This window comes from Epinephelus fuscoguttatus, linkage group LG1 (genome assembly GCF_011397635.1).
Source record: "Epinephelus fuscoguttatus linkage group LG1, E.fuscoguttatus.final_Chr_v1".
Lineage (NCBI taxonomy): Eukaryota > Metazoa > Chordata > Actinopteri > Perciformes > Serranidae > Epinephelus > Epinephelus fuscoguttatus.
The window spans coordinates 5,829,350-5,857,289 of NC_064752.1; the positions used below are offsets into that span (position 1 = coordinate 5,829,350).

Genomic DNA, 27,940 nt, shown 5'->3' on the forward strand with positions numbered 1-27,940 from the left:
TTTCATAAAAAAATTCACATGAAGTTTATTCTTACAAAGCTTCATAAAATATTTGCTTCTGCACTTTTAATATATTTCTGTGTCATAAAGCAATGAATAAAATAATTTGAGCAAACATATCAAATTTATGTGTATTGAAAGCTCAAAGTAAAATAAACATTTGTGATTGTAATATCAGTTTTATAAGCAGTAAACCATGTACAATATTAGGGAAGTTCTCTGTGGCGCAGTCCTCTGTAATAAAGTGCTTTCATGCAGAGAATTTTGGGCAACGTTACAAACAAAGGACTAGAATTGAGTGACCTCTTACTGTTCACTTCAAGTGGTTGGCTCTAACATGTTTTGTTGTTTTAGCTTGGGGCTGGGCCGGACTGCGGGTGGCTGTTCAGCATCGAGGGTTGCCCATTCGACAGAAACAGACAGTTCTGAAGAGCCGACACTGGCAGAAAGCACAAAAGTCACAGCACACATTGTTTGGAGATTTACAGCTTCCCCACAAGGGAATGCAGTTAGCAGGAGGAGGAGGACGCTTCTTCACACTTAATTTCTTCTGAAACAGAGAGCGACAGACAGACAGAGAGAGAGAGGCAGTAACAATTCAGGAGATTGAACTCTTGGAACAACTGGCAAAAAGAAGACAAAGCAGATTAGGTTACACAACAGTTTATGTTGCACGGAGGCCACTTGGAGAGCAGAGGGCAAGTGGGAGGGGGATAAAAATGGACGGCATCTGCCCTTGTTCAGCTCGTTCAACTACTATGACTCAACCGCCAGCTGTAGGCTTAGAGCCGCACTCCCTTTTACAAATCATCAGAAATACCTGCAGACTCATTTCAATCAGGTAAAGGCGTCTTCTGCAGATACTTGCAATACATTATCATTTTAAGGTCCTGTACCTTGTATACAAAGCCCTACATGGGCTGGGCTGAGCTACATTGCTAACTCCCTTTTTAACTATTTGCCTTCAAGAACACTGCAACCATCTGCTACTGGTTTGTTGGAGGTTCCCAGCAACAGCTGGAAGAAGATCAGGGGTGCAGCCTTTATCAATTACGCCCCAAAGCTATGGAACACACCACCTATAGATATCAGGAAAGCTAGCTCGCAAAGTATTTTTAATAGAAAGCTAAAATGTATCACATGTGTGATTTTACTAGCCTGGAAATCCAGACCCAAATCTAGAAAGATTTAGGGTCTGGCCATGAGTAATGCAAATGGCCCAACTCGAGGGGCGGCACCAAGCATTCATTTGAAAATATCACTGCGTGCAATTGGATAACACTACGACCAATCAGAACAATACACAGGGTAACGTATCCAGAGCTTAGCTACCAGCGGAGCTAACTGGTAGATTAGACTCTTGCCATATGCGGTTGGCAAAACAGCAAAAACGTCCTTGCAAAGGAAAGACTCGAGCGCCGTCTTCTGTTCCTCTTTTAGAGAAAAAGCCAAGTCTAACTCGTTCATTGTAGCGGCCAAAGCCGTTTCAAACAACTGGTGTTCATCCGTAGCCATCTTGCAATGTTTATTGACTGATTCCGGACTTCGTCGTCGCAGCGCTGTCGTCATCTGTTTAGCTCGCCTCTGGCCCGCCTATATCAGATACACTGATGTGATTGGCGCAGCTCGGCTCCAAGGGCATGGGTAATGAGCATCATTACTGATTACTCATAAGCTGTCCATTCTGGGTCCATACCCACTTAGTATTCAGATGGCTCTACCATAACCCATGTGGGGCCTTCTTGGGTAGAACCACCCAACTGACAATTGGGCAGTTGGCATAAGGCCATTATGGAACCCGTGGACAGTCCTATACAGGGCACATTTTTCGGTTAATTTGCTAGCCACCAGAGTGTGGGGTCTGGGGGGACATATTGGTAGAAATGGAATATAATATCTACGTAATAAAACTGAATTTAAAATCCTTCTCCACACTTAAATGGCCAGGCTCTGTCATATCTTAGTGAGCTCATAGTATTTTATTATCCCACCAGAACACTGCTCTGAGAGTGCTGGGTCACTTGTGGTTCCTAAAGTCCTCTTCTGTGAAACCAGAACTGACAAGCCAAACCCTGAACCTAGATAGGACCATTCATGTTTTTGCGCTGGCCACCATAGTCAGCAGGCCCTCTGAGACAAGAGTGTCAAAGAAAACCCGATTTTATTTAATGTGAATCTGGTTTATTCCGTGTTTTTACCCAGTTCTTTTGATTTGGAGAGGAAGAGACCTCTGTGGGTGATTCAGCTCCCAGTAAAAACCTCTTTAACAATGAACTTTAGCTCGTTGCAATCTGCAATCATCACCGCAAGATACCACTAAATACCCCTAAATCTTATACCCTTAGGCAACCATAGTTTTACAAACATTACTGCAGCCTAACCATGGATGTATTTTCTTCCACCACATGCCTAACAGAAATTGCACTGTGGGTGGTATACACCTCTGGAGTGACTATGGTTGCTGATTGGCTCTATCAGCCCTCCAAGGATCAATCTCACCAAGTCCAGTTCAGTTTTTCAGACAGATGGAATGACAGTTAGGATGACAGCAGGGATTTCCCTGAAAGTAAGTCAACGAGGGCGTGTTGAATGACTAATGAAACACAGCCGTGATCGGGACCATGTGACGCAGCTGAAAGTTTAGAGGGAGCTAGTAATCGTATCTTTTGAGTTAAATTTATTCGATTTACTTGTACTGTGTATCATCTAATAACGCATGTTGCAATAGCTACGACATGATTTCTGAATAAACTGTCATCATAAACAGTCAAAAACATTTCTTTTTTGGAAATACCTTTTTTTGTTTCTTTGTTTTCTTGTTCTTCCTCGACGATTTCGGCAACTCTGAAAGAAAACATTCAAAAATAAAGATGCTTTAATAACTTTTACAAGAGAAAAAACATGTATCATCTGCATACAGGATGAGAAATGGGAGAGATTCTGTTTGACATCCCAAAAGCCTGTTTCAGAGTGCATCAGTTGCACAGCATCCAATCTCACAAACACAGTTGTTTAAGTTTGACTTTATATTAATTAATTTGTGGTGGAGGTTCAGTTAACCCGCCACAGTTTACATTGTGCCGAAAAATGCAAGATAGCTAGTGACCTAACTAGAACAGTGTTCCCAGAAGTTATGGTGGTTGCCACTGGTCAGAGTAAAATGAATTACAATGGCAGCATATGTTAATTAATTCTCCTAGAAGAAGAGATAGAAGAAGAGATAGAAGAAGAGCGTTCTTTGGCACTATGCTGGTCTGTTCAGTTCAGGCGCTGTATGCAGGGGCTGAAACTATGTATTTCCAGATGTTGATGTTAAATGCTTGTGATAAAGTGAAAGATGAAGTGTTAAAGTGTTACCTTAGTGTTGAGAAAATTATCCTACCTGTCAAGCTAAATTAACTGTTTAGAAACCCCCTTGGATCAGATGTTTGTGATAAACTGAAGGCGAATAAGTGTATAATGCAAAATCATGTTACTTGCTTCATTCACACTGTTTAATTCCTGTATTTTGTATCATTCGTGTTGCATGCATCGCACCGCCCCTTAAGAATTCAGGTCTAATCAGGTTTTACATTGACTTTACATGTAATTTACCAATTGTTTATTCGTGCCCAGTGTGAACACAACATAAGAGATGTGTGGTTCTCACAGGACAGTCTTCACCACAACGGACCGGTTAAGCGCCTGCATTACTGCTGATGCCGCCCCAATCTGCCTGTCAATCTCCCGCTCCATCCTACCCTTACTTGTGAACAAGACCCCGAGATACTTAAACTCCTCCACCTGAAGAAGGACCTCCCCCCTGACCTGGAGTGGGCAATCCACCCTTTTCCGGCTGAGGACCATGGCCTCAGACTTGGAGGTGCTGATTCTCATCCCAGCCGCTTCACACTCTGCTGCGAACCGCCCCAGCAAGAGCTGGAGGTCACTGTTCAATGGAGCTAGGAGGACCACGTCATCCGCAAAAAGCAGGGACGAGATCCTCCCGTCACCGAACCTGACACCCTCCACCACTCGGCTGCGCCTAGAAATTCTGTCCATAAAAGTTATGAACAGAACCGGTGACAAAGGGCAGCCCTGGCGGCGTCCAACCCTCACCGGGAACAGGTCCGACTTACTGCCAGTCACACGAACCAGACTCATGCTCCTTCGGTACAGGGACTGGATGGCCCTTAGCAAGGGGCCACCAACCCCATACTCCCGGAGCACCCCCCACAGGATGCCCCTGGGGACACGGTCGTACGCCTTCTCCAAATCCACAAAACACATGTGGACTGGTTGGGCAAACTCCCATGCCCCCTCCAGCACCCTGGCGAGGGTAAAGAGCTGGTCCACGGTTACGCGTCCGGGACGAAAACCACATTGCTCCGCCTCAATCTGAGGTTCAACTATCGACCGGACCCTCTTCTCCAGCAGCCTGGAGTAGACCTTACCGGGTAGGCTGAGGAGTGTGATCCCCCTGTAGTTGGAACACACCCTCTGGTCCCCTTTCTTGAAGATGGGGACCACCACCCTGGTCTGCCACTCCAGAGGCACTGCCCCCGATGTCCACGCAATGTTGCAGAGGCGTGTCAACCAGGACAGCCCTACAACATCCAGAGCCTTGAGATATCCAGGACGAATCTCATCCACCCCCAGGGCTCCGCCGCCTCGGAGTTGTTTCACTACTTCAGCAACTTCTGCCCCAGAAATTGGATGACTCGCCCCCGAGACCCCCATCTCTGCTTCCTCACTGGAATATGTGTTGGTGGGATTGAGGAGCTCCTCAAAGTATTCCTTCCACCGCCCGACAATGTCCCCAGTTGACGTCAGTAGCCCCACTGTAAACAGTGTGAGCAAGTTGCCCCCGCGGTTTGCCAGAACTCCTCCCACGCCCGAAGTCTTTTGGCCTCCACGACCTGCCGCCGAGCTGCGCCTCCGCTTGCCCGCCGCTGACCAACCATGCCCTGTAGGCCTCCTTCTTCAGCCTGACGGCTCCCCTCACCTCTGGTGACCACCAGCGGGTTCGGGGATTACCGCCACGACTGGCCCCAGCGGCTTTGCGGCCACAGCTCGCAACAGCCGCCTCAACAATGGCAGAGCAGAACAAGGCCCATTCGGACTCAATGTCCCTCTCTGCCCTCGGGACGTGGTCAAAGCTCTCCCGGAGGTGGGAGTTGAAGATCATCCGGACAGGTTCTTTCGCCAGGCGTTCCCAGCAGACCCTAACTGTTCGTTTGGGCCTGCCAGGTCTGCGCGGCATCTTCCCCCACCATCTGATCCAACTCACCACCAGGTGGTGATCAGTTGACAGCTCTGCTCCTCTCTTCACCCGAGTGTCCAGAACATATGGCCGCAGGTCAAATGATACGACTACAAAGTCGATCATTGACCTGCGACCTAGGCTGTCCTGGTGCCATGTGCACCGATGGACATCCTTATGTTTGAACATGGTGTTAGTTATGGCCAAACTGCGAACCGCACAGAAGTCCAGTAACTGAACGCCACTCGGGTTCAGATCGGGCAGGCCGTTCCTCCCAATCACGCCCCTCCAGGTCCCGCTGTCATTGCCCACGTGAGCGTTGAAGTCCCCCAGCAGAACAATGGAGTCCCTGGTCGGGGCACTGTCCAGCACCCGTCCCAGGGACTCCAAAAAGGGCAGGTACTCTGAACTGTTGATCGGTGCATAAGCACAGACAACAGTCAGGACCCGTTCCCCGACCCAAAGGCGCAGGGAAGCAACCCTTTCGTCTACCGGGGTAAACCCCAACGTGCAGGCAGAGAGTCTGGGGGCTATCAGAAAGCCCACCCCGGCCCTCTGCCTCTCACCCGGAGCAACTCCAGCGAAGGAGAGAGTCCAACCCCTCTCAAGGACTAGGGTTCCAGAGCCGGAACTATGTGTCGAGGTGAGGCCGACTATATCTAGCCAGTAGCGCTCAACCTCTTCTACAAGCTCTGGCTCCTTCCCCACCAGAGAGGTGACATTCCATGTCCCAAGAGCCAACTTCTGTAACCGAAGCTGTCAATTTACCGGTCAATCTACGTTCCAACCCTCACCTATGGTCATGAGCTCTGGGTAGTGACTGAAAGAATGAGATCACAAGTACAAGCGGCCGAAATGAGTTTCCTCCGCAGGGTGGCTGGGCTCAGCCTTAGGGATAGGGTGAGGAGCTCGGACATCCGGGAGGGACTCAGAGTAGAACCGCTGCTCCTCCACATCGAGAGGAGCCAGTTGAGGTGGTTCGGGCATCTGGCAAGGATGCCTTCCGGACGCCTCCCTTGGGAGGTGTTTCAGGCATGACCAACCGGGAGGAGACCTCGGGGCCGCCCCAGAACACGCTGGAGGGACTACATCACCCGGCTGGCCTGGGAACGCCTCGGGGTTCCTTCGGAAGAGCTGACGGACGTGGCTGGGGAGAGGACTGTCTGGGCTTCTTTGCTGAGGCTGCTGCCCCCGCGACCCAGACCCAGATAAGCGGAAGACGACGAGTACGAGTACGGATAATAGAAACTAATATGCACAGATCTAAATACAGCAACATTCTGTCCCTGAATTGCAGGTTTGTTCCTAACAATGACTATTTTCAACATTGTTTTGACAGTGTAAGAATCAGTGCCATGTGACATATGTTTGTATGAGTGAAGTTTGTGTGTGCCAGACAAATGTCTGCAAGTTTGACTAATGTTAATGTGGTGACAAGCGAGAGGGGTAATTTTTATGACAATATCCTGTCTGTCATCTATTCAGAGGGAATTTTTCACACATATTTACAATTCATATACATTTTAAATTCATGGTTTTTATCAGTTGTGTACAAATCTAGATGTTATGGAAATTCATGGTGTATTTTGTAAGTTTGGGAGGACAGGGAGACACTAAATTTCTCTTTTAGGTGTTGAGCTGAAAAAGTTTGGGAACCCCTGAACTACAGAAGCTAAACAGTGGCATTATTTGGAGAACTTTGTGGTTTGGTATCAGTATCCCCAGCCTTTAAAGAAAAAAAGCTACCACTTATTAAATTCTGCGGCTATCAGCTGGTCTGGCTTGCAGCCTCGAGCATTTGTGTCTCATCAGGAAACATCAGTATTACCAGTTTGATATGCACATGACATAAATCATAAAAATTGGAAACACTTACATATTACTATTCAATCTGGACTGTGACCTTAGTGATAAAGTGAAACACTACAGTTTAAAATTGCAAACTCACCTACAATAACAACAGGAGGTGGGCCTGTGTCGAGGCTTTGAGACAGAGCATTGGATACAAGGACCTTATTGGTGGCGAGTCTCTCATCAGGGATCATGTGGGCTGAGGTGAGGAGGTACTCTGTCGCAGCAAGTAAAAGGCAGCCAAGCAGCAGGAAGGCATGCATCTTTATCTGGAACGAAAATTACAACAGTGGATATTTAGAATCAGTTTGAGCAAGCAAGAAACTGAATTCAAAAACATAAAGTACGGGAAGGTCTGTTTTTTTAATTTAACTTGAGGTATATTAACATTTCTTAAATCAGCAAGTGAGTTCCAATCATCAACTTTGCATCAGGTTTGATCACTGGTGGAAAATCTTTTCTACCCACAGGCAAAAGAACAGCTGATCAGTCACTTTGGTCCAGACTGAAATATACAATACTTTTCATTAGCCTGCTCACTATGTCTTGATACATCATATTGTTTGTCTGTAGCATCATGTGTCCATGAATGGGATATCACTGTCCAACTGCCAGAAAAAAAGGCATTGTACATTTCTGGAAACCATGGATACATTATATTTGTGCGTTACTCTGCCAAATCATACAAAATAATAAAGTAGCCTAACATAAATATGCAGATGACACGCATATATACGTATTACTTTCACCAGGTGAATATGGACCCATAGAATGTCTGTGTCACTGTGTTGAGCAAATCAGTGATTAGATGCATCAAAACTCAACAGAGATAGGACTGACATAATTGTCTTCGAGCCACGGAAAGAAAGACATAGTGTCAGCTCTCACCTTGAATCCCTCTCGCTTATAACTAATAGTCACGCAAGAAGCCTTGGTGTTATCCTGGGCTCGGATTTAATTTCCCATGGCCACATCAAATCAGTAATGTCATTTGCCTAGTACCATTTACAAAACATTACCAGAGGCAGATTCTAATTCTAAAATCCATAGCTACCTGTCACTCAGAGAATTAATTTAAAAATGTTGCTGCCTGTGTATAAATCACTCTGTGGCTCACTGCCCAAATATATCTTTGACATGCTTGTGACATATGAAGCTTCTAGGACCCTGAGGGCATCTCAGTCCAGCCCACTGACCATCCCAAGAGTCAGAACAAAACATGGTGAAGCAGCATTTTGTTATCACGCAGCACAAACCTGGAATAACCTCCCAGATGTTAGACAGCCCCGACTTCCTCTCTACACTGCCTGCTCCACCCTGTAATGCCTGCAACCTCAATTCAAAACTCAACTTTAAATCATTTTAAATAACATTTTTATCTTTGGACCTCTTATCTACATTTTGGCTTTTTTTAACTGTGTTTTTTTTTTTTTTTTTAAATTGTAAATCCTTTAGTAATTAATTTGACCTTTATATATATTTTTTCTCTTCACTCTTTCATTGTAAATCTGAAAAAAAACTTTGTGTTTCAATGTCACTGTGGTTTACGTGTGGTTACGTTTAGGCACAAAACCCACTTGTTTATGGTTAGGAAAAGATCATGTTTTGGGTTAAAATACCTACTTTTCATGGTGTTTTCCCAGCAGGAAACATTGCCATGTCTCAGTAAAAAACAACCGCTTTTTGTTGCTGTGTCCCCACTGGAAAACAGCAACGGGACACTAACAAAGCACCCACGTTTGGTGGCTAAAAAGCTGCTGTAAACAGCCACTAAAACACAACCATCTTTGCTGTTTGTTGGTCTCAAACAGTGGTCTGCAGCTTGGCATGCGTATGATCTCGGTGTCACACCTTCTACCATCACCTCCACCTACAGATGACAAAGTCAACTCGTATACTACGTCACTTTAGAAACATTGGTATGATATGTACAAATATAACGTATCCATAGTTTGCAGAAAGGATGACTTCTTCAGGACTCTGAGTCACCTGCATGTCTCTCTGCTCACCGCTCCTCAGCATTACATCCAGACCATTACATCAGTTATTTATTTGCCTGGAGTTTATGAAGCAGATTTATAGCAACTGTCTGCTGATTCTTGAATTGTTCCAGTATGTGTTGTCATCTGTAAAATCCGCTCGATAAATTCCAGGTGGTGTTTTATTTAAACAATAACCAGTCCCTGATGCTTTTTTGCAAATTTGACACAATACAGGTCAGTTCCTGCTGCGGATAACACTGTGGTCACGTTTTACATTCAGTGTTGAGAATAAAAATGAGAAAACCCCTGCACTTTCAAGCACTTCATTCAACTAGCATGTCGTTAATTTGATGAACGTGGGGCTTTTTTTTATTCTCGCTTCATCTTGTACTTCCTCCAACGTACGACAGGTATGTTGGAGGAAGTACAAGATAAAATGTGCAGAAACTACAATTTTTCAAGGACATCTGTCATTTTAAATTGAGAAGCAGAGTGCACATTGACCTAAAAACTGAGGTACTTACAAACTTTTTCTTGTTTTACAATATATCAATGCCGTTTAAAGTGCAGTCTGCAACATGAGCACACTTTATGAATGGGGCTTTGCATTTGTTGCTGATCAAAGCCATAAACCTCTGAGTTACGTCATTTGAAAATTGGAGGTTTTGGATTTAAAAAGCTACATTCAGAAATGTTTTCCAGCAATAGAACTCCAACTGAAAACTGAACTGGCCACAGAGGGTCAGTACTGCACAAAGTAACACAATGCTTTCATTTAATTACCAGAGTGTAGATGTAATACTGAAGTATACATCATGTCCCACACAGCAATTGTCAGATAAATAGACAACTAAAATAATACAGACAACAACAACAACAACAACAACAACAACAACAACAATGGCACCAAACAGGGCACCTTTCCATTATCATAGACAGACCACACATCATGAGGCCTCTGAAACATCTTGGGGTGGCAAACTCAAACCTCAGTTCCACCATGTTGAGTTAGTTGATGTCAATATTAAGAGTTCAGGAACTCCATACTGATATATTTTGGTTTCTTATTTCAGAACTATTATTACTAATTATTTGATCTGCACAGACTAATACCAGTACAGTCACAATTTAACTTCCACAGCAATCCTGTTTAAATTAGGGGTGGGGGAAAATCAATACAGCACAGTATCATGATATTTTGCGCAGTACTGATACATGGACGCCAAGTTTCTTTTGTTTTAATGATATAAATGATTAATACTGCAAGTACAAATGAAACTTTTGCTGACCTACTAGAATTTAAAAATCTATTGGAACACTATTATTACACTGGAATTTCTCAATTGTGGGATCAATAAAGGTGTATCTTATCTTATCTTATCTTATCTTATCTTATCTTATCGCTTTGTAGTCCAGTGGATACAATTTGCTGCAATAAAAATGACTGAAGTGACAAACGTTGTATTTAAAACTTTATCTAATTAGACAAAACAGATGTTGACAATTTCTTTTTCCTTTGGGGACGCAAGTTACAGTTGAAAAAAGGTCATAAATTGCAAAATATCACAATATCTGTTAATGCAATACTGCATAGCGTGATGTATAAAATTGCAATAATATTGTATTGTGACCAAAGTGTCGTGATGACTGAAAACTGTGAGGCTGCAGCGTTTGCACTGTCTGAGGAAACTGTCCAATTTTTATGTAGACTAAACCATCATGACCCTATTTTATCGTGCTTTTATTGAATCCATTTTATCCTTTTCCTTGGTGTCATGGTTCGGAGGCCTCTCTGTTAAGAATAAGAACTCTTTAAATCAAATTGTGAAATGGTCTAGTAAGCTCATTGGCGAGTCCCAGCTGAACCCCTCTTCCCTCTATACCAAACAGTTACAGCAGATAGCCACGACCATTTTAAATGACAGTTTGCATCCTCTGGACAGCGAGTTCCAGCTTCTTCCCTCTGGACGGAGGTTTTTAGTCCCAAGTTGTAGAACTAAACGATACAAAAACAGCTTTGTTCCAGCTGCAATGACACCGGTAAACAAGCTGTAGGATCTTGCACAAGTCAGTCACTTTGGAGCATGTATCTTATTTTTTATTCATTGATTGATTTTATCTCATTGTTTTATTTTTATTCTATTGAACTGTTTTCATTCCTTTAACCTATGTCTTGTAGGGAATTTTGCTCTTGGCGTTTTTTAATTATTTGCTTTTATTTCATGGATTGCAGCACTTTCTGTCGTTTTAAATTTCTTTCTTGTATTCTGTGTTCTATGTTTTGTTTTGATTGTTCAAACTGTGATGGATGTTTTGACTCTCGACTGCAAAACTAGCTTACCCTTGGGTATCAATAAAGTAACCTGAACCTGAACCTGTGATATTATCATATCGTGGGGCCTCTGGTGATTCCCTCCTCTAGTTTTAATGTGTTACGTTATCTATACAGGTTTGGCGATTCACTGTTCTTCAAATAGGCTTGCTGTCCTTATCTTTAAAAAGACAAATATATGACTTTAATTTTAAGGATTACAAACAAGCCTTCTCAAGCTTAGGGGAGACTAGTGGGTACCCACAGAACACATTTTAAATCAGATACTTTGAGGTGAGAGTTTAAGGGACCCCTTTGAAAATGCCGGTCGTTCCCTGACCAAAATTTGGCGAAATTTGGAGTGTTATTTAGCCCCTTTGCCGACAAGCTGCACTGAAACTGCTGGTGTTAATGGATGCCTTCTGTTGTGTAGTTTCACAGGATACCACTACCACTACCTGGCTTAAAAATAAGGGTGGGGGGGCAGCAATTGTATCAGCAGCACCACTGTTTTTAGGTGCTAAATAAAGAAAGATTGCATGGACTGAATATGCTTTGCCTGTTTCATTTGTTCAGTTTTACCAATGCGTTTATTTCTGAGATATTATGGAAACAGTGTTAAATTATTTTCTTTTATATTTTAAAAGGCAAAAATAAGGAACATTTGTGGACCATGTATTTATCCCCTGAAGGGACTTGACATGTTTATTCATCTTTTATCCACGACGAACACAGTCAGTGAAACAGGAAACAACAAAACTCTTTACAGACACCTCTAAAGCCCACGGGGGGTTCAAGTGTTTGATACTCAAAAGATACATTTCGGACGAAGAGCTCCCTAAGCATTAAGCAGTCCCTTTGAAAGCAGTGGAAGCATCCAGCAAGAATTCCAAACACATTGTATATGTTAAATAGCACCTCAAACCACCTTGATACATCTCCTGCCCAGCGTCTGTTTCGACTTTGAAGCGTCAACGGAGGATCAGAGTGGCTGTTTTTCATGAGGTTTTGGAAACCACACTTTAATGCACTGATCCCTTTCAAAGCGGAATGATTTAAAGAGGTGAAACAACGACAGAAAACTCGGTGGGGAAGTTTACAAGCAACAAAAACATGTGCAGATGTGTGGGCAAAATATATAGTGTACAGTCAAGTTGCTTTGCTGTCCACATACACAATGCAGACTGTGAAACAGTGCAGGGACAAGCAAACACTGTCATTACAGCATTTCCTCGACACAAACATTCAATCATTACAAGGGGATTTGGAGGTAAGAGTTTAGATTTTAACTGCCTTTTAATGACCACATTTCAGAATGAAGTAGATCCTAACTACATGTGGAAATAATGGGCCCTATTTAAACCATCTGGAGCTCTAATGTGCGTGGTACAAGTGCATTTAGGTCATGTCAAATTCCACTTTAGCTCATTAAATGGCACATAGTCTGGGTGCAAACTAAGGCGCTAGGGGCAAAGTGGTTGTGGTTAGTCTCTAAATTAATCATAGGTGTGTTTTGGGCGTAACATGAGTACAATCAGTCAGAATGTCATCTCCCATTCCCTTTAAAAGCCAGGTGTGCCTGCACCTGTCGTGTTTACATGGGGGATTCAGCAAATTGAAGAAGCAAGCGTGTTTTCTGCAATTTCCTGTGTAATAAGAGCAGTTATGTCTCTGCAGCAAATACCATGGCACATTAAAAGTGCAAAACTAAACAGTAGATATTAACTTTACAGGGGAAACAGAATAAAAATGTTTAGCTTTTGAACTAATCAATGGAGTTACTCTGCTCCCTGTGCATAAATGTGCACAGCGTCTCTCTTAACTGCTCTCTATGGAGTAGAGAACAGGCCCTTGCAAGTGATTCAACACACATTAAAAAATGCTGTTAAGTGCTATCTTTACCCGCAAGAAGGCAAACCCTCTGTTAATGTTCCTTTATTGTTTTGTTTTGTTAAAAAGTCAGTGGCAATCTATAACAACATTATATGTTCATTGTACATAAACTATATAAACTATAAATAAGCTATTTTTAAAAATCAATTTACGATTAATTCCTTATTTTATCTGCTATTCTACAGATTTGTGGTGATAACTGATAATATGTATGTTGATGCTGTCCATCGTCAAGTCTGCATTTGATCATGTGACGATACTATAAAATATACAGAAGCTATTTCAAGCAAAGTCTGGCACTGGGGCCCGTCATCACAGTGTGCACTGGGGCCCATCCTTACTACTGTACGCCACAGATGTGCCCTTTTAATAGTGGAAAAATATGGAGCTATTGACTTTAGACCAGGTTTCTTTCACAGCATCATCCATCTGGGAGGATGCCGTGGAGGCGGCCTACGAACGCAAGAGCCTTAAGAATGTCGAGCTGGAAGCCGACGCTGAGCAACATGGCTGGAAAGCGAAAGTTTGCTGAGTTGAACTTGGCTGCAGAGGCAAGTCAACTACCAGGCCCCTTAAGATGATGGTAAATCTGGATTAAGAGGAGAGGCACCACTTGGGCCCCAAAATAACACCAACAACAGCAGGGATAGAGGGAGTAAAAGCAGAGGGGTGGTGGACCTGCGCTGCCAAATGTTACAGATGAGTCCTCTGGAGGTGTTGTAGGCCTATTATCAAAACGCCAGAGAAGAAAGGTGCCCAACCTATGACCCCAGTGAAGCTTTTATCCCCCACCTGCCAACGTGGCCCCCACTCAGAAACCCTCACCATCACTGATAATCTCAAGTATGTGCAGCAGCAATGGACTGACCAATCTACACTTACAGAAGTTAAATTGCACCTCAAGTTTTCTCCTTTTAGTTTCGTCTCTCTTCTTCCCTCTCTTCCCTCATAAAAGTGATGGAGCTGGGGGAGGCAGAGTGTAGAGAAAGTTCAATCCAAACAGACATCTATCCTCGGCTCTACCTTCCCTGTGCTCTTTTTTTCTTTCCTATAAATCTAATCTTAACCTAATGGCTCCCACTTTCAAACCCTCAGATGACTCTGTCACTCCCACTCATAGTCTCAAGTACGTGCAACAAATAAAGAATTGCATCATCTAGTGCTACACTGATCTGATTGTTGGTCAATGTTTCAATCACTTTCTGTTGCCTCAAACAGCAACCTGCCTCACTACACGTAATTTAAAGACTTAGACGCCTATGGGTCCACAGATGGGCGCAACTTGCTAACTAAATGTTGGTGCTGGCCGTGTACATCTTATACAAAGAAAGTCTTGTTTCAGCTTCATTTATCAGTGTCAGATGTTTCTCCTTAATCCCAACTTTGACATAATACTTTATTAATAATTTAAAGAGCACAAAGATGATGTGAACCATGTGGACATGTGCTAAAAAAATCAGCAAATGTTACACAAGGTTAAAAGAAACTAAAATTATATATCTCAACAGACCTGCCAGATTTATGACAGTCTGATCTCTCCTGTTGTCCTGTTCATTGGAAAACTTTTTATCGCATTTCAATACAGGTGTAAATCAGTGGCGGCTGCTGGTCTTTCAAACAGGGGAAGTTCACTTTTACATCATGAAATTTGTCATATTGTAGCGAGGCAGTGACTTACAAAAGGAACATTTAATTGAAGCTGCGAGACCAGCGAAAGCACATGAACACACATGAAGGACGTTTTAATTCAATTCAGTGAAATTTTGAAATTGTGTTTTTATGTTCATATTCTCAAGACCCTCTGCCATCATATGAGGACATCACATGGGTTTACTTGTCCTTATACTTTATTCTACTTGACTTAGACCTGTTGTCCTCGTTTGTGGACACTTTTTGTGCCATCTAGTGGCAGTAAGAGCACAATACACTAATCCATGTAAAAACAAGATGGTGGCCATCTCTGCCAAGTCAGTCTGCAGCCGATCCCGACACAAAAGTGGACAAAACCTGATCACATTTTTGGGTTGAAACTTGTTTATTTATGATTAATAATGTTTGTAGTTTGACCAATTTTAGCAACAGTAACAAGCTAAGATGCTGTTACTCAGGAAGTACTCATTTGAAGACATTGAGACTTTATTATCGTCTTGTGTGAGGACATTGGGACTTAATTATCATTGAGAATATTTCGTTTTTTTATACTTACCAGGTCCTACTGATCCCAAATAGCACAGAGAAATTAAAAATGCACACCAAAGAAAACTTCAAGTCTCAGGAGGATATAAAATAGAATTAAATGTCAGACATAGGTCGTGTGACACACTTATTTTGTGTCTGATGTACTCAAAACGTTTCTGTTACTGTATTGTACCAAACCTATTTTGGAAGCAGCTTGCACTCAGGACTTTTAGTTGAGTGAGCCAGTTGGAGTTTACAGTACAGCACATGAACGACAGTATGTGGTCTCTGGAGAAGTGGAGAATCAGATTTCTCTTTCCTTTGCCCTCCGACAATCGGGTCAGTTTATTAGAAGTTTAAAATAGCACAGAGAGTACGCACGCACCAGCGCTTCCAAATGATTGTAAATCATCTGATTATTTGCAAAATGGTAATCATTACCCATGATTACATGCTGCCAATTGGAAAGCGGGGAAAAGGCAGTTCGGCTGCGCTTAACGGGTGCATACTTTGATTAAATTAGGCACATCATTATTAGATTAAAGTGAAGAAAGTAGGTGAACACAGACCTTGACAGCAGAACAGATGGTACCAGTTTCAACAAATGTGCCCCTGAGCAATTGGCTCTCACAATCAAACAGGAGTTTTTGCACTGATGCAATCTTTTTAATATTGTGACTAATAATGGGAACCCATATAAACATGTAAACATGCTCAACAACAGAAGGCAGAAACATGAGTTATTTAAATAATATGTCGATATGAAGACTGTGTAAGATGGAGATCTGATAGGTCAAAAAAAAAGTTCAACTGTAGTTGATCAGACAAACAGGTTCTTACATCAAAGATGGCCGGACTGGGTTTTTCTGACCACACTAAGACAAACATCTGACTTGCATTAGGCAGAAATTAATCCAAGGATCCTCCTCTGTACTTTGTTTGAACACACACACACACACACACACACACACACAGGTGGAAATAAACACACAGAGTTCCTTTTCAAACTGATCTGCTCTGCTGCAGAAGCTGCTGTTTCCACTTTCACACACAGGCTTGTGTTACTTCCATTTCTTTTCTTTCTTTTTATCTTTTTAAATAATGACCTAAAAGAAGAAGATGTTGGGGAAACAGAGCCAAATCAGCTTTTGTTTATTAATATAAAAACAAAAGCCATTTAACATGACTGAAAACAAACGTATTAGAAATCAGAAACAGAACTCGACTGGGACACAACACAATCACTAACTTTAGTTTTAAAAGACAAATATTATATAAGTTATAGATAAATAATTAACATTTAATATGCATTTAATTTAAAACTGTTAAAAACTGATGCAAAAAACAAATAATTTATTAGTTGCCTTTTTGTTTTTTGTTTTTTTATGAACTTCTTGTCTCAAAATATACTGTGACCAACAACACTGTATTGAAATGTACTGTAAATTCAATTAAGAGAAAGTGTACACTCACCCTCTGAAACCTGGAGCGGCATCACTTTTCTTGTGCTGCTTTTAGACATCCTTCGCAAATATTTAAACCTTTGAACCACGAGCAAATTTGTGCAAATTCTTTCACAAACATGACAAAAAAAGGCAATGAGCAACTTGGTAAGAAATGTTCCAGAAATTGCAAAAAAATTCATAAAGAAAATTATATTTAAGAAAAATAAAACTAGGGAAAAACTTTATTTATAATTAGAATTAAAACATTTTAAAATTGTTAGATTTATTTATTATAAATTTTAAGCACTTTTTCATTTCCTTGTTTGTTTTTAACTGCCTGTCTTTCCCTTAAATACAAACAAACAAACAAACAAAAAACGAATTGTCTTGTTTTTAACTCTTTTATTGGAAATTTTTGGGTTCGTTTCCTCGTTCATTGCTCGTTGCCTCCTTCCTTTGTTTTTGAACGAAATCGAGCCAATATGCTGAGGTTGTTTACAACAATCTAATCTAGCGCTCATACTTTTATGATAGAGTCGATTTTTTGGCCTTTGCAGAAAAAAACCCAGGAGAGTATTTATGGGATGGAGGAAGGCACATGTTCCCAGTTTCACTTTGATTTTCTCAATGAAATCTCTCTAACAAGTTGTTGGCCCCTGGTTTGAGAGGAAGTCTACGGTATTTCCAACTCCTCTGTACAAGTAAATAAAACATGAATCAATGTTTTTATTTAGTGCGAATCCCCCATCAAAGAATTTTACATGAATCAAAGACAAACATTTATTGTTGCAGTAACGATGCAAATGCAACATACTCTGTCATTATGTGTCATGTCTCTATTCAGGAATACTACTACAATAATTTTTTAAAAATTGTTATTATGGAAGTCACATTAAACAAGTTGTTTTATGTTGTCTTTTGCAAAATAAGAAGACAACAATAATAACTCATGAGAGTGTTTTCTAAATGACGTTTGTTTTGCGGTCACATCTTTGGCAGATCTCACTCTGCAGAACTAAATTATTCGCTTATTCACTTCCCTCTGCGCCACATGTCTGTGTCCAGTCCAGCTGGTTAAACATTGTGTGTGTGTGTGTGTGTGTGTGTGTGTGTGTGTGTGTGTGTGTGGCTCCAGGGAACACAGACGGAGAGCATGATGAGCACAGTAATTCTTAAAAAGAATTATAGTTTCAAACATTGTGGTCTTACAGAAATTTGAAAATGTTTTTATCTCGCTTCTTCATGGAAAAACGGAGGACATCATTGGATTCCAACAACAACGCAGTTTCACAAACGAATACAAAAAAATTAAATTAAATTCCACAGAAACTACACAAACCCTCCTGCAAAATAATAATCCACTGTTGATCCCAACCTGGTCTCACTCTGAAGTCATCAGATTCTCACAATGGGTCAGTGACTTCCAGCATCAGACGCCAACGGAAAAAGTTCTTCTTTCATGTCAGCATCATACGCAGCATGTTGCCGTTACTGTTTAACAACGCCCGGCGGCATCAGAAGGGAAACGCAGTGTGATGATAACAAAAGTTATGCCAGCGGAAGTTCAAGTAGAATGGGTTAGAGCAGTGGTGGACGCCTTTCACCCAGGAGACCAGAGTTCACTTCCCGTAAGATTAGTAAGCCAAACCCTGTTAATTTGTCCTAAACCCTCCACTGTGCTTTTGTTGCCTAAACTCATCATGCAGAACGTAATGCCCCAGAGCATCAACAACCAACGCACCCTTGCATGGGGATCTTTGCATGTCGTATCTTGGCGTGGAAAGTCCATGACCAAACGTCGATATGTGACGAGGTCAGAGTAAGAATGTGTTGTTGATCCATGTGTTCTGCGTGTTCGAAACACTCATAGGCGTAGGATTCGGGTGGGATGCACCAGTATAGTAGGGGGCAGTATGCAGCCTAAAATGCAATGGTTGCAATCTGCCATGAAACAGAAGAAACAGGCTGTGCGGAAAAATGGATGTAGCCACAGTGATGTCACTAATTGGTTCGTGAATCCCAGTTTTGCCATCTTGGATCTCTAGAGCCAGAAGTGACCATATTTGCAGGAGAGGGTGAAGCTGTGAAGGAGTGAGAGGTGGATCTAACTCAGAGACTGTGGTGGTAGCTTGCAGACAGCCGTCACTCAGAGTCACCACGTCCTAAGGCTGTAAACATGTTTATTTCAGCTGTAAAGTTTGGCATTTTAACATAGAGATCTAATGTGATTGACTTGCTCTTGGAGCCAGCCTCAAGTGGCCATTCAAGGAATTGCAGTTTCCGGCACTGTGTTGGCTTCATTTTTAAGCCCTAGAAGTTGCTGCAGTGGGAGGAGTCCTGTGGGAGGACGAAACACGGCAAAAGCTGCTCTAATACAGCTGCAGCTCAGTTAACCAAAGGGTTGGATTCAGCTCTGTTAAATACAATATTTTAGGTCGACTGTTAAAAACAGATCATACTTAGAAGAAAAAAGAAAAGGTTGCTCTGACTCTTGTGTGCATGATTTAGTATTTCCTGATAGCAGCCTTGGACTTGTAAAGCGTGGTGTCTTTCCTGTGAGCGGTACCTCTGTGTCTCTGTGTCTGCGTCCTCCTGGCTCAGAGTAACCTTTGCTCTATATGGGACTGTCTCACTCCTCCGGCATGCTTCCCACTGAAGCAGCTGTGAGCTGCACTACATCAGAGGTGATGATGTTTAATGTTTTTTGGACAACAAGCCACACAGTGATGGGATTTATACCTGATCAGAAGTGTTTTGAGTCACTTTCAGTTTTCCACCTCTGATGAAGAGCAGTGCAGCTGCTCAGCGAGAGAAACCCAAACTGGGTTCTGTGAAAGCATCAACATAATGCACAGCAGACCTGGGCAAGTTTTATTCTGAAACACTCTGACGTTATTCTCATAATATCAAGACCTTTTTTATATCAAAATATTATAACTTTAATCTTGCTCCAAGAGAACACAGATGGGGGATTTTAAATGTGCAGAGCGTTTCAACATGAGCAGAGATCTTGCTTAAGTAAAATCAATTAAGACACAAAAGCAGCGGGCAGAGTAAATCATGCCTACATGTGCTGACTCAAAGCATTCAATAAGAAAACTCACTTTACTGGAGAATAAATACTTAAAATCAATACAGTATGCCCGAGAGCCTTGCTACATTATATTCCACTATATTCTTATATTTTGAATTGTCACCTGCCACCTGAATTGTGTGTTTTTCACCACAAATAAAGACATTTCTACCCTAAATTGGTGCTTACACATTCACCAGAAGTGTTTGAGGCTTAAAATTTCCTGGAAAGGTTTAACTTTCTTTGCAGCATAATTTCTGTTTACCTTAAATGAGAAAGTAGTGTTTTCAAAATCTTAAAGCTGGCTACTCAGAGACTGCATTTTTGTCAGTGTTTAACTAGTTTGGATTTTAAACGGGAGCTGTGATCCTGTTTTACACGAGTCGTAGAATTATGGCCACTCCTCTGAAGATGAGCTTAACCAGAAGACGAAGAAAACTTTCTAGAATAATCCCTGCGGGGAAATTCAATTTTTCTCACTGTATGTTTTACATATGTTACGTTCACACAGGCCTGTATACACACACATGCACACACAGGACTTACACACATTCATTAAATGGAGAGATAACATGTTTAATTTGTTTAGAAATATATCACTGATTTTGCTTTATCCAAACTTTAACAAGTCCATTTCGGCTTTGTACAAAAACACAAAAGCCTAAATTATGTCAGTTTTCATACATTAAAACATTTAAAAAACAAGGAAATTTCTCCGGCATTTTAGAAACAGAATTATTTCTTTAGTTTGTATTTATTATATAACTACATAACTACATTTTATTTTTCATAAGGAGCTGTTTTTGTTTTATATGCTGCAATAAAGACACTCTAGAAGACGGGTCACTTAGGTATCGCTTCATCATTGTTCAAGGTCACAAAAGATCATACTTTATGATGTTAGTCGTAATAAATAAATTGATTTAAATAATCAAATAAAATAAAAATTAAAATCAAGAAAATTTCTCACTTTTTTGGCTGTATCAAAAACATACCAGGCCGTTACACCACTGCATCATATCAAACCATGCTACAAACTTCATAATAACCTCCACACACCACACAACAATCCTCCAGATGTCCCACTTTACAGTCCTGGAGAAGCGAGGCAGCTTTCAGAGGAAAAACCAGAGACTAATGGCAGATTTGCGGGGATGACTTTGGCAGGATAAATCAGGCCGAGAGTAGTTTTTAAGTCTGAGTCACGTCTATCTGACATCTGGGCCTGCTCCACTCTGCTCGCCTTTCATCTGTGAGTGGTTCCACAGGTAGACATAAATTATTCTAATCAGTAAAGTGTTTTGCGTAAAGGCATTGCCTTATTAATTCCCTTTAGCTCTCCACGTTGGGGGAAAAAAAAGTTCATCAAATATGTTCTGACGTCCCGTTGTAATTTAAAGATGTTTTTAAACTAAATATACGAGAACTCAAGATAATATCTGACCTCAAGGATCATAATAACACGACTTCTTTCTTTAACGCCATCCAGCATATTAAAGTAAGCATACTCCGCAGGGTGGATTTAAAAACAGAACAACTGAAGAAGTACTGTGATACAGACGATATCTCTTTCCTTTCGTATCATGACACAAAACCACACCGACAGGTTCGTTTCCTGGAGATACAATACGTCTCATTTGCTGTTCTGTCACAGTGTGTGTGGAGTGTGAGAAGAAATAAGAAAAGCCACAACGGCAAAAGAAGTTAAAAACAAAACCGATAAAGGCATAGCTGGAGTGGTTAATTGTTGCTGCTTGTTTTAACTTGATTTCGTAGACGTCATATTCGTTCTCCTGATGCATTGACCGTGTAGCAGCACTGACCTCATGAATATATCCAAACCAACAATGCGTCAGTCCATCTGTTAACTCTCTATCTGTGGCACTCAGCACAAAGCCCACTGGCTCCATCTTTAAATCAGCTCACAATGTTTAATAAAAACAGGATGAAATAGTGCATTTGATAGGGACTATTTTCAGTGGCGGATAAATCCACATTTGGTGCTCTAGTGAGTGTTGGGGCAGCAGGACAGGAAATGTAAGATTGCGTCACATAAACTACAGTTGTTGTTTTTTTATAGGAACGATGCACTTTAACATAGTTCCAGAGTTTATAGCTGCACAATACCTCTACTACTACAGACATGCCACTATACACATATTAAAGTACACATAGCACGACACACCAATACACTCACACTAATACCCCTCAAAAGTCTGAGCGCAGTGTGTGCAGTTGTGCTCATGGTAATGGCGGAACGTTTCAGCAGTGTGTCTCGCTGATGTGTTTTTTCTTTGCATGGCGACGCAGCTCTGTAGCACAGAGAAAGAGGACACATCAGACTTCAATACACACGATACTTATTAACAGGCTTAATCCTGTTGGTTTTGGTCATTTCATAGGATTTGATGACAAGTATAATAAAATATTGCCAGACTTTCTGCAATGAGGAAAACCCAGTTTCTGTGAGTGCATTTGTTCAGAAAAAAGTCGATTTTGAAGCCAAATATCCGGGTGATCAGGTTTCGAATCAGCTTTTTTTCATGTACGCATGTGCAGGAAAAAGCTCAGAGAGGGAAAATAACATTAACACTTAAATATTGTGCTCAAAATAATCAAATTCAAAGTGCGACAAAGTGACACTAAAGAGCGTTAAATTCAGGCAGAGTTGTAGAAAATGCACTTCCAGTACCACACACACACACACACACACACACACACACACACGCTGAGGCTGGGTTCAATAAATAATTCCAAAATTATTCTGAAACTTGCCGTGTGCAGATTTCACAGTAACCAGTGCAGGAAAACGCCTCCGATTTTCTGCCAAACGCGATTATTAAGCTGAATTCAGTTTCTCCGGCGCACGTCAACAAACTGACACACGAGGAAACAATTTGTTGTAAAATCTGTGTGAACCAAACCATTAACGTATTACAGAAAATTACTGCAGAGAAAAGATGACAGCAATGGATATCTCACATATAACAGCTTACAGGACGTTTATTCTCAGGCTGTTACGTGGATGCAACGTGTTGTTAGTCTTACAGGACGGACTTTGGTAAAAAAGAAATGAATAGGCTTTTTATGGTTTGATTGTCACATAGTTCGGTTGATTTACTACGGAGTGTGTGCAATATTTCACCCCAGTTTTTGTGTCCATGTCATGTACATTGTTTTCTATTTATGTACTTGTTTATTTGCTTCATATGTAAAATGCAAAGTAGATGTGATGCATACAGGTTTCTAAGCATGGCTAATTTGCAAAACACTAAGTGTAAGATTACTGAGCGTGGAGTTATTCCATACAATAATACGACACAGTGGATACAGTAAAATACAGACAAAGACTACGCCGAAGACAGACCACAGTCAGAGCAGAGACAAAATATGACTATGTTACTTAAGTATGAGGGCTTTGTGTTTGTGTGTCCGTACACTGTGCCTAACACATGTATCTGTGCATGTGTTTATATGTGTGAGCAGAGACTGTGACCTGCATGATACTGTGTTGTATTGAATGTCATGAAGCTCGACTCACATCATCATCTCATCTCATCTCATCTCATCTTATCTTCCGACAGCAGAGAGAGTACAACAAAGCACAGGTTTCACATCTGGACGTAGTTGTTGAAAGGTCAGAGTTCGATTCTTCTGTTCCTTTGAACCGTCTTTGCTAGAAGCTTTTATTTATTTATTTATTTATTTATCCATTGATTATAAACAGAGCTCAAGCTGGACTTCTTCCATGAATCAGTTAAGTCCATCAGTTAATACCAGAAATTTTTAAACACGTTTTGGTCATCTGAGATCCTTAATAGCAGATAAGTCCCCAGACTCTGCAGCCAGTTTTTTTTTGTTTGTTTGTTTTGTTTTTTGTTAAATAAATGCTCCAGCAGTACGAGCGCCTCGAGTCGAGCAGTGATCAAATTTCTAAAGGAACGAGCAATGAACCATCAAGTTGCTGGTTAAAATGATGTTTACCCAGAATTCTTCATGATAATAACCATCGCGTCTCACAGTTTCACCTCAGGAAATATGGTCACGTACGGTTAGAGGCGCTGCTCAGTGACCCAGTGATAATAAAGCTTAATAATTACAGCTGTTATTGTTCATTATTATACATGACTGTCTTTTGTACTGCTGATGTTTAACAGCTGAATTAATCTAATATTAATTGGATTAGATAATTATTTTTTAATTTGATTTACTTTATTAATCCCCCTGAGGGGAAATTCAGTTTTTGCACTCTTTTCGTCATTAACACACACACAGGTCCGAACACACACACACACGCACAAACAGGACCTATACATGCACAAAGTGGAGAGATGTCAGAGTGGGGCTGCCTTGCTCAGGCGCCCCGAGCGGTTGGGGGGTTCGGTGTCTTGCTCAAGGGCACCTCAGCAGTGCACAGGAGGTGAACTGGCACCTCTCCAGCCACCAGACCATGCTCCATATTTAGTCCAGACGGGGACCCTCCGGTTCCCAACCCAAGTCGCTATGGACTGAGCTACTGCCGCCCCTTAATGCTTTAGATTTACAGACAAAGATTAAATAGTTATAACACCAGTGCATGACATCTGTTACATTACGCATTATACATAAAATGTCCAGATTTAATCATTATTTTGCATTTAATTAATTTTACTGCCGTTATCAGAAATAATATGTTGCAGAAATTTCATGTTTATGTAATGATATGTTGCTCAGATTACACTGCATTGTTTTCTCTAAACTGAAAAGTGTGTTCTCATTTAACGGAGAGCCGAATCAGCGATAAGGTCTACGAGATGATAGCTCTGCTGCGTTTATGTTAATGCCCGTTTATTTTTCACATTTGACATTTTTAATTTCTATTTTTTGCTGTCACTTTTTTATGTCACAAGCAGGACGGCAGAGATTGTTTTCCACATTAAAAGAATTTTGACTGATATTGAAAAGCAGCTTTAAATTATTTGACAAATGCTACAATTATGGAAAAATGTTTTTTTTTTTTTAGATATGTATCATATAAAAGATAGAACTTTATTTATCCCAAGTGATTTTTTTCTTATATATATAAGTCATGTTTTATTGACCTTTTTGCAACTTTTGGCTGCAGAGGTTAGCTCACAGAAAAGCTCTTTAACATTTGATCACTGTCTTAACAATTATAACACATTTGTGAGTTAACAAAATTAAAATATGTGCTTTTAATGTTACATGTGATGATGTCAGAGGTGTCATTTAAGTGTTAAAATGAATCCTGAGTGTTGAATTTTTCACTGCAGCAGCTTCAGTATCAGACAGATTCTCATCTGATCAATAATCTGCAGATAAGAGAATAAAAACCAGCTGTTGTGCTCAAACACAGCTGAAGCATTTCAGCTGACTTCTGATGATGAAATGATTGTGACCCCTTATCTTTCCCGTTTAATCTATTTGTTTCTGACGAGGCTGGAGACACACTGATGACTTAGGATTGATGATAACCGACTGAGAATCGTGAGGTCGATAGATGGAGCCCTGACAGCGTCGCTGCTTTGCTTCAAACTGAATCAGGAAGAAAATGCTCACATTTTCCGCACATGTAGTAGTGAACATATACATATAAAGATGTGAAGGAACAACTTTAGTACCACTGGGATTTACCACAGAAGTTGGTGTAAGCACTTATAGTTCTCCGCCATAATTTACAACCTGATCAACCCTGTTCCTGCCGAGCGTGAAAACATTCCAAGTCCCATCACGGAAGCGATCCAAACATTGGAAACATGCAACAAAAATTCCACTTTACAGCTCTTTAGTGGATATGTTCATTTGGGATTTGTTCATTTTTATTGGGATTGCGTAATGTGCGATGCACTTCACAGGCCACATCACAGGAAATGTTTTCAGAGCAGCTGGCACACAGAGGAGAACTGTTGAGGAATTTCTTCTAACAAGCTCACAGAGGATGATTTACTCTGAATTCAGCTGTTTTTTTCTCTGACATCCAAAATTAAGGTGAAAGGAACATTAACGATTCCTCATATGTTCTACAAGTGCTTGAGCCTCAGATGTCTCTGTGGTGAACTCTCCTCGCCGTGCGTTTTTATCGCTCAAACGATTCCATGGAGCTGCAACTAGATAAGATCAAAATTTCTGTTCACCTTACCTGTGGTTCCCGGCTCAGTTTCTGTCTCGTGTGTCGCTCTCCTTTTGTCCCCTTTTTCTTTCTCGCTACACGTCTTTATTTCTCTGCCTCTTTGGTCCACAAGTCACAACTCTCCTATCCTGTCCTCTGACTTCACCTCTGACTCTCTGTTGCTGTTTTTTGCCTTGTTTATCTTCTTCTCTCTCACTGTCACGACTTCCCTTGTCTCTGGTTCTCTCTCACTCTCTACAAGGTTCCCCTTTTATCCCCCTCTCCTCCGCTTCTTTTTCTAGCACTACCTTGCCCTGCTGTTGATGATGAAGACATACTGGGAGGTTTGTACAGGAGGCGGGACCAGCATAGCAGCCGCTTGGGGGATGGGAAAGGTCAAATTATGCAGAAGATGGACAGATAAATGTGAAGCAGACCCTCCTGGGAGGTGTTGTTCCTGGTAGGTGTTACCACGGTAGCCTATATCGGAGGCCGGCGTTGGCCTTTAAGGGAAATCTTCCCTTTCACCTGTTAGATCAGTGAAGTTTAGTTATTCTGTGACTAATGTTCTTCTCTGTGAACCCACTCACAGGTTAGTTCTCATTCTGTGTTTGATTTACTATGTTCAGGACACACAACATGAGCTGTGCATGCGCCCTCAGTGTGTTCACACTGTAGAAGTGACAAAGACTGAGAGTCTACGGCCACACTCGCAGCGCTGTGAGGCTCCACTGGGTGCTGTGAGTTAAATGCTAATGCTAGCATGTCAGCATACTGGCAATGACAATGCTCACACGCTGATGTTTAACTGGTGGTTTCATCATTTCCACCATCTTAGTTAAGCACGCTAAGATTTGCTAATTAGCACCAAACGCAAAGTATACCTGAGGATGATGGGAGTATCAGTGTTGAGCCATAAAGAATGAGACAAATTGAAATTCTGACCTGAAGATGGCACTAGATGAAAAGTTAGAGAGCCAAGGTAACACAGCCAAATCATCCTGAGGGGCAGGGCCGTGAATGTCTGCAGTGTGGGCGGTGCGGTTGCACTGGGACCTGTGAGGCAGGGGGGCATATAGTGAGAGTGGGCCCTTTAACAATGTGTTTGGAGGAGAATGAGTGAGTTTTGAGTGATTGCCATCATGAACCTGTGTTCAGAGGATAACTCTCATTAAATTCAAAACAGTGCCATTTGCTATGAAGCCCTAACCCTAACCCTTTTTTCTTTTTTCGTGAAAATAGTCAGCAGCATCTGTAATAAAATGAGATGCTTATTCCAAATAAACTATTAAATTGTTAAATTAAATTAATAGTTTCTGCTTTTCTTTGGTATATTTTGATTTTTTTATCTGTGTCATGCACACTTACATGTGCCCAACCCTCATGGGTTTACAGGACACCATTATAATGTTGCAGTAACAATCAAAAGTACATGATTATTTAACCACTCAGTCCAGAAACAGAATACTGTGCTTTCTATCCCAGGCCTGGTAAAGGTATTCAGCCACAAAAAAGATTCCACTTCTGAAACAAAACTCAAATTTTTCATGATCATCCAACCAAAAGAAATCAACGTAGATAGAGCTCATTTTACTGAAAAGTATGTTCCTTATGTCCTCATATACAGGACAGTAAAACTTCTACACAACAAACAAATTCTGTCCTCCTCTGGGGTGGCGTTAAACCCTCCAGTCTCTGAGGGCGCATTCACACCAGGATAGTCCGGGAGACTCAGTTTGATTGGGCGGGTAATGCCAAAAAATTTCACACTTCATTTGGTTCGGTTCACTTTCACACTGCACATTTTAAAGTGGACCAAACCACCTGGACAACATCACGCAGTTACAACAGCTGCT

The 27,940-nt window shown here is 41.3% G+C and overlaps 1 protein-coding gene across 2 annotated transcripts; it reads right to left on the minus strand.

The window, feature by feature from the left end:
- Positions 1-26,436, minus strand: asip1 (agouti signaling protein 1). Of its 2 annotated transcripts, none has more exons than XM_049590553.1 (4): positions 26,115-26,436; positions 7,191-7,362; positions 2,795-2,844; positions 1-547 (listed from the first exon to the last, which is right to left on the minus strand). In XM_049590553.1, exons 2-4 carry the CDS (start codon positions 7,354-7,356, stop codon positions 386-388), a joined length of 378 nt encoding a protein of 125 aa, XP_049446510.1. In that variant the 5' UTR covers positions 7,357-7,362; positions 26,115-26,436; the 3' UTR covers positions 1-385. The 2 variants fall into 2 exon arrangements, with proteins under 2 accessions (XP_049446510.1, XP_049446503.1); XM_049590546.1 differs by having other exon boundaries at positions 1-550; positions 26,115-26,434.
- Between the last annotated feature and the right edge of the window lie 1,504 nt (positions 26,437-27,940).